Genomic DNA, 7576 nt, shown 5'->3' on the forward strand with positions numbered 1-7576 from the left:
TTATACTTTCAATGAAAAATAAATTCCATCGTTAATATCGACCTTGGTACAATGTAAACCTGTAATCATACGTATACAGAATTTTACTATATTATAGGCCTAGACTAGGACCAGGCCTCCTACTATAGTATAGAGGCTTAGTCCAAGACCTTGTTGCAAATCCGAGCCCACATAAGCCTAACCTATAATGCCTAGCATAGGGCTCGTGATCGCGGTACCATGACCATTAAAAATTAGCAGACGCACTGGGAAGCGTTGTTCTCGGGATTGGATTGCAGCGAAAAATTATTCCCCCATTATTAATGGAACGGGCTCACGTCACGCTTGGCTGACTAGTTAGGATTTACATTTCGCATGTCTTGATGTGTTGTTGTAAAATGTATTTCAAACCAGTCATGCTTGGCTGGTTTTGATTTACGTTTTGGAACAGAATTTGGAGAGGGCGTTCGACCAAGTCAGACATACGTTTTGAATTTTAATTACATTTTAAAGAAATTAGAACTACATTTTTTGGAAATTTGAACTACGTTTTTTTGAAAATTTAAAACTTCATTTTGGGAAACTAGATCTACATTTTTGATAAATTAACATTGAATTTTGCAATTACATTTTGATTTTAACATGGACTTTTGCTGCGTGTGGCACCCCATATGGTGCAACTGTGTGCAACTCTGGTCTAACTAGGGCACAGTCGGCACACTTATAGGGAATTCAGAAACCCCCTCTCCCACCTAGGTTTATTTCACCTAAGAGTCGTACGATTTCTACGAGTTAAAACTCGTGATTTTTGGAAAGGACCTATACGAGCTTATTACGTGTTAGCTACGAGTGAGGTACGACTTTATGGAGTTGGTTACGAGTTATGTACGAATTATGCCGAGCGGAGCACCGAGTTAACTACGAGATTATTACGAGCGTAACAAGTTTGTACCGAATTAGATACGAGTTAGGTACGAGCCAACTCGGTGCGCTCGTACTTACTCGTACTCGTTTTTGGGTGCTGCTCGCATCAAACTCGTAGATGACAAAACCGCCGACGAGTATCCAGAGTAGTGTACGAGCTAGGTAGGAGTACCCCGAGTACTCTACGAGTTCTTCGAGTTTACTACGAGTTCTACTCGTGGCGATAATTTTGAACATGTTCAAAATTAGCGCCACGAGTTCAGAGCTGCTACGAGTAGGTAAGAGTCCTCTCCGAGCTTTCCGAATCGTCCTACGAGTTTTTGTCGAGTTTGCCGAGTTAGCAACTCGGCATTCTCTTGTAACTCGTATGCTGAAAAAATCCCTACTTTCTATCCGAGGCTTATCTCAAGACCTTAAAATTAGAAAGTTTATCGACCCGTCGAATGAACTCATTCATGTAAGAGTTTCGCTATTGAAGCTAGTACGGTAAATAATGTAGAAACATCTTGTGCTTAAAAAGTCTGGAAACTTTAAAGATTCATATTTTTATACAATTTACAATCAGCAACTATGATTTTAACGATAAAATAATAACAATAATAATAATGAATAATAATAGTAACAAAATAATAATAATAATAATAATAATAATAATAATAATAGATGGATTTATATAGCGCAGATAAATTAAAAATAACAATAATGCTGCAATAATTGTTTTCATATATGGCTTTTTAATTCCAATTCGATGTTTTATAATCTTGTTGATTCCTTTGTTTTGTGTGTGGTTTTGTAAAACTGTGCTGTTATCTGTATATTATCCTGTAATTTTAATATAACTGCAGAAATTCCAAAATATTGAACTACTTATGTGTTTTGGGTAGTGGGACTTGCTTCTGATTGGTGGAAAACTAACAATAACTGAGACTACGTGTGAAAAGGCTAATACAAAAACCAGATTCAATAAGGGTGGGACGTGGCCAAGTATCTTTGCCCGGTTACTGTATCCACTGGTAGGCAACACTGGTCATCACGTCATTAACTCACAACACTTCCTGAATTCTCAGCAAAAAACAATCATGTTTACCATGGAAGGGGAGCACAATCGCTCTTTACCTTTTCTTGATGTTTTGGACACCAGGGATTTTGTCACATTCAGTCTATCGCAAACCAACTCACATCAGATATCTGAACAAACGCTCGTTTCACCATCCATTCACCAAGAAGGGAATTTGCAATACACTTATCAGAAGAGCACACAATATCAGTCACCGCAACTCTATTCAGAAAGAAGTGCATGCGTGTTAAGGAAGCCCTGAAAGGTTATCACACGAGAGACATCAAAATAGCGAAACGCAGCAATAGCCAAGATGATACGGAATCTAAAAAGTCTATTATTATGTTTACCATATTTGGGACAGCTTTGACATATATATTCAACGCATTCAATAAGAAGCCGATATTGAAATGTTTCACAGTGCACCCAACAAACTGATCCGAACTGATCGCCACTATACCATCTTGGCATTCCAGACGGACCAGAGCTAGAGCTCTAGAAATTCACAAACACGATGCAATACACCAAGATATCGGATTTGTTGTCAGTGATACTAGGTTGTCCATGTTTAATTCATACATTTCCTGCCACTCTACACTGAAAAACACACTTTTGGCTTTTCTTTTACCAAGCTAGAAAAATGCCACTCTCTTGGCTTTCTAGCAATGCGCCGCCCGGCCCTTATGCACAGTGAATCTGGCTTTTGCATTCCCTTTCACAAGTAGTCTTTCTTGCTTAGCTTTCCAACACTCAGTAGCAAGTCTCACTACCCAAATTAAACACATAAGTATTTCGCTATTTTGAAATTTCTGCAGATATTATATTCTTCTCCTGATGACAATTGAAGCAACTCAATCGAAACGTCGCCGAGCTATTCTCTCAACTAACAACAACAGTTCTTTTCAGAACTATCTACGTGCAGATATTATTCTCCTAAAGACGATTGAAGCAACTCAATTATTATTATTATTATTTGGCTTTTACTATGTAGATTAAACACTACAATATAATAATTTGAAAAATATTATTAGAATAGCCTAATAGAAAAAATATTTAATTGTCAAATTGTTTAATATTTTTTTAGCCTATTTGGTAGAAAACATAATATGTTTCTATGTATTAACTGCTATAGAGAATACGATTTAAATTAAATTGCTAATGCTAATACAATTGTGATAATTAAATGTAAGTCTACCTTGGCACCCTGTTCCCGTGTACCCATCCGAGCACGTTGACCCGGATGTACATCCTGCTTTTCTGTCACAGTTGCTTGAATTGCAGTGGCATACTTGACGACAATCTGCTCCATAGTACCCAGCATCACATTCTGATAAATAATACATTTAGAATAATATAGCAGTAGCATTAGAGTAGTACCGTATAGTATACATTATACATGTTATATACATATTGAAATTGTAAAAGGGAAAAATAGCGTGCCGCGTTAAGTTACGTTCACACCAAGTCCGGTTTCTGGACCAGTGTCCGGCCCGAAAACCGGGCTCGGTGTGACCGTAGTTTTAGTCTGGTATAATAAAAAAAAAAGTATAAGAAATGACAATCGCACTTTTAAAACTAACTTGTATAATATAACATCTATTGGCTCTAGCTTTTGTCCACACAGTGGACTTCATCCGGTGTCATTTCGTATTAAGTAAAAGAAACAAGCGCAAAATGATTGTAAAATAAAACCCAAATGAACAAATGTACGAGATTTACTACTAGCAAGGCACAATGATTTTCACAACCTGTATTGCAATCGTCCCCTCCGTATCCGTTGATGCATGTGCATCCGAATGGGTCAGGCGGACATAAAAGTTTTCCTTTACAAGCTTCAGCATCAGACGACGCACAAACAACATCACAATTACGACCCCAGTTGTTTGACCCACAAGCTACACAATAAAAAAAAAGTAAATAGAATATTAAACTGGAAAAAAGAAACATAGCAAGATTTATGAAGAAAAAACATTTCAATTTTAGAATGGTGACTAAATAATACAAAACTTAATTTATATCATTTTGTCTTCAAATTAAAAAGATACGGAAACATGTGTTTTATCGTTTACTAAAATGTAAATTTAATTAAATTTAATTTAAATGTAGACCTACGTGTTTGACAGTTATCCCCTGTGAAACCTGCGGGGCAAATACAAAAACCGATCTTGTCGTCACAAACTCCACCATTATAACACACTGGACAATCCATCTCACATTCAGGGGGATTCCATTTTGGCAGTGGACAATCTTCATAAATAAAGTACAAATGCAACAGAAGTCAAAAGTAAAGTGAGCCTATTGCAGTTCAAAATGTTTTATATACCGAGCCGAGAAAAATTTGTCAACTATTTCATTGCAATAGATTTCTTATCCGTTCTCCATCAATCCAACTATCTATTGAAAGTGAAATTTAGACCATTAAAATGTTATCATGCCTAAGTTACCTCTAACAATGAGTCTCATTACTCCGCGGTTGTTTTCTGGACTGTCAGCTCTATAAGATTCATATACCCCGTCATCTTTAGCGCGTATATTTTCTATCGTAACGGACGAGTTATCGTTCCACATTTGAATTGCATCACCATAATTATGTCTCCAGCGGAAATTGTTATAACCGCTGTCTTCACTGAGACTGATTGTGACGGATTCTCCAATGCCGACAGTCAACGTTCGAAACTGCATTCTAATTCTGGCTGCAAAATTACATTAAAAATACTTTAAAATAACATATAAAATATCAATATCAGCATCACAGTATTTGCATCTGTAATTATATTCATAATAATAATTTTAATATTGATAATAATAATAATAATAATAATAATAATAATAATAATAATAATAATAATAATAATAATAAACAACCCAATAAATAAAAAGTTGTACTTACAGGTTGATGACGTCACAACGATTGCTGACTTAGTTACTACGATAGATGTAGTAGCTTCAAATGAAAACACACCTACTCTCTCAGAGCTTGGTAAATCGGTAACAGCGAGAAACACAAAAGGTCTATATACCCTATATGCTATGAGGCTTCTTGTGTCAAAAGTTTTATTATCTGGCATGTCAAATGTTACTATGCCTTCAGTCATTTGGTTTCTATCCCATCCAGTATCAGCCCAGGTTACATTATCCTTCCCATTCTTGTACAGTATCCCTAAAGATAAATCTGCTGTTTTGTCATTATTAAGTGCGTATCCACGGACATCTGAACTGTGTGGTGATTTAGAGAAGAATGTTATATCCAATGGACCTTAGAAAAAGCAAAAATTAATAATAGGACTTCGTATTTTTTGAGTTGAAACGTTATTACTTACTGAACCTAAAAACAAATGAGTATGCATGTCGTTATAGGAGGAAGAACATGAGTCAAGTAGGTAAGTAAAATTTACAGCTTTCCATGAAAAAAAAAAGAAAAGGTAAAAGTGATAAACCAATAATAATAATTAAAAAAAGTCATATTGTCACAATGAAAAGTCATCGGATATGTTTGTGGGAAGACTAAGGTAACTTAATACTACTAGTTTAACAACTAAAGAACTATGTTCATGCTTGCAGTATGAATTTAAATTCAAGATATTGATTGGTGGAGCTGGCTGACCCTAATGTAACTTTAGTGTCGCTATCTATCTTATGCACTATCCAAATCAACCCGGATTCGAGAGATAGAGAAGAGGATAGGCCCTAGGTATGCTAACTAAACCTAAGACAAGGCCCTGGACCTATCTCACATCGACATCATAGGCTAGGCCAGAGCCTAGGGCTGTGCCTATTCTAATAGGCCTGTGTTAGGTTATATCATGGCTTGTGCCCAGGTGTATCTTTATTTTTAACTGATCGACGTCTAAAACATGCCATTTACTGCTGATGGTTTTGAGCCAGAAAACTACAATAATATCCAGTATTGCAATGGGTACGCCAAAGAAGTAAGGAATATTTTTTTCTATATGCCATGTTGCAACGTGTTGCATGCCTGACTGAATTTGAGGGGTCATGTAACATAGAACAGCCAATCACAGGGGCGGATCCAGAGATAGTCCAAAGGGGGGGGGGGCCGGGGGGGCGAAGTTTGGGCCGATCGAGACAACAATGTCCTGGGGGTCCGCGAAATTTTTGTGTTCTAGACGCCGGAAAATAACATTTGAGGCGTTGTGGGCTATCATTTTTTTCTTTTCTTTCTTTTTTTCTTTCTTTTTTCTTTTTTTGCCTCCCAAAGGGGGGGGGGGCGGGGCCGGGCCGGTCCCCACTAAATCCGCCCCTGAGATCAGGCTGCTTAATTCTTCTTCATTGGCAATTCTCGTATAGGAAAAAAAATATCGCGTACGGGAACATGCTTGTCACTCATTTTGTTGACGAACGTGAGAATTACTGCGCGTTGACGTAATTAAGCTGCGAAACATAGACTGGTTCTTTTACGGCCTGCCTCGAAAATCTTTAAGCATTGCAGTACAGAATAGATGTGATTAGTTGTATTTCGTGACGTAAGCAACTTTCAAAACATGGCGAAGGTACTGATTCTCGGTGGTGCTGTTTTTTTTTTTTTTTTTTTCGTTGTTATCCAATATCCAGCCTTGAAAAGTAGCGGAATGTGACATATAGAAGTACCAGTGTATGAGAAATTAGGACATTCCTGCCAGCGGTTTCAGAGAATATATATGAAGTTACCAGGTGGCGATTACCAGAATTAATAGATAATGATGAGCTAAAAGAGTGGCAATTGGTGATAAGTGGTCAGTAGTGATTTATGAAGTGGTAGAATAGGAAGTAACCTGTGCACAGTTGAAACCTAAGGTTATGTTCACACATACGGCGTAAGACTGGCGTAGCTTACGTCAGGCGTAAGCTAATTCACGGATTAAAATTCTAAAGTGTTCACACAAACGGCGTTCGCTATATTAACGCTGGTGTTAAACTAGTAGTAATATAGGGGAATAGTTTTAAATAATGTACGGGTTCTTAACTGTAGTAAAATTAACAGTGCATCAGTAAAACTTTTAAATCTGTGAATTGTTCGAAGTGAACTTATGATTATTGTATTTTAAATGAACAATTTTACTCAGATTTTTCAGCTGGCATTGTTGGTGTTGCAGGTTTTAATAGACAAAAATAGTTAAACTATCTTAGGTTAAACACAATCAACAAAGCGTATACATTATAACTAAGTAAAGTGCAATAGAAAAAGAACCCCTTTACCATTTCATTTATAGAGAGCACAGGAAAGAGACCAAAGTAGCTAATATATTGCAATCGTGATTGGTCAATCTCTTGAAATGAGGGAAAATCATTTAAGCATCACTGGCGTTAGCTCAGTGGCGTTAGCTAATCTGGGGTCTGCAGGTAGCGTTAATAACGCCAAGGACGTGGCGTAGTGAGTGGCTTTAACAACTCCACTGCCTAGTTCACACACAAAGGCGTACGCTACGCCATGCTTAAGCCAGCCGTACGCCGTGTGTGTGAACATAGCCTAAGTCTTAGGAAAGTATGGTAGCTAATTGGGAGCACCACTGACACTTCTGCACTATAAAACAATAACAGAATTAGAAGGACCTATGTGAGAACTGTTTAATAATTAGCCTAATAAATGTGAAACTACGTGCCTATAAACTTTCATAT

At 37.1% G+C, this 7576-nt stretch overlaps 1 protein-coding gene across 1 annotated transcript in view; it reads right to left on the bottom strand.

Annotated features, from left to right (window-relative positions):
• The window catches only part of LOC117111302 (angiopoietin-1 receptor-like), a 36633-nt gene that overhangs the window by 24482 nt on the left and 4575 nt on the right, over positions 1-7576 (bottom strand). The window contains exons 2-6 of the mRNA XM_033254227.1: positions 4851-5216; positions 4405-4653; positions 4073-4207; positions 3709-3855; positions 3156-3287 (exon numbers count right to left, since the gene is read on the bottom strand). Coding sequence (XP_033110118.1) covers positions 3156-3287; positions 3709-3855; positions 4073-4207; positions 4405-4653; positions 4851-5216 — 1029 coding nt within the window. The remainder of the gene's footprint in view (positions 1-3155; positions 3288-3708; positions 3856-4072; positions 4208-4404; positions 4654-4850; positions 5217-7576) is intronic.

The sequence above is a fragment of the Anneissia japonica genome, unplaced genomic scaffold (assembly GCF_011630105.1).
Source record: "Anneissia japonica isolate Jap-2015-1 unplaced genomic scaffold, ASM1163010v1 scaffold288211_len279840_cov171, whole genome shotgun sequence".
Taxonomy (NCBI): Eukaryota; Metazoa; Echinodermata; class Crinoidea; order Comatulida; family Comatulidae; genus Anneissia; species Anneissia japonica.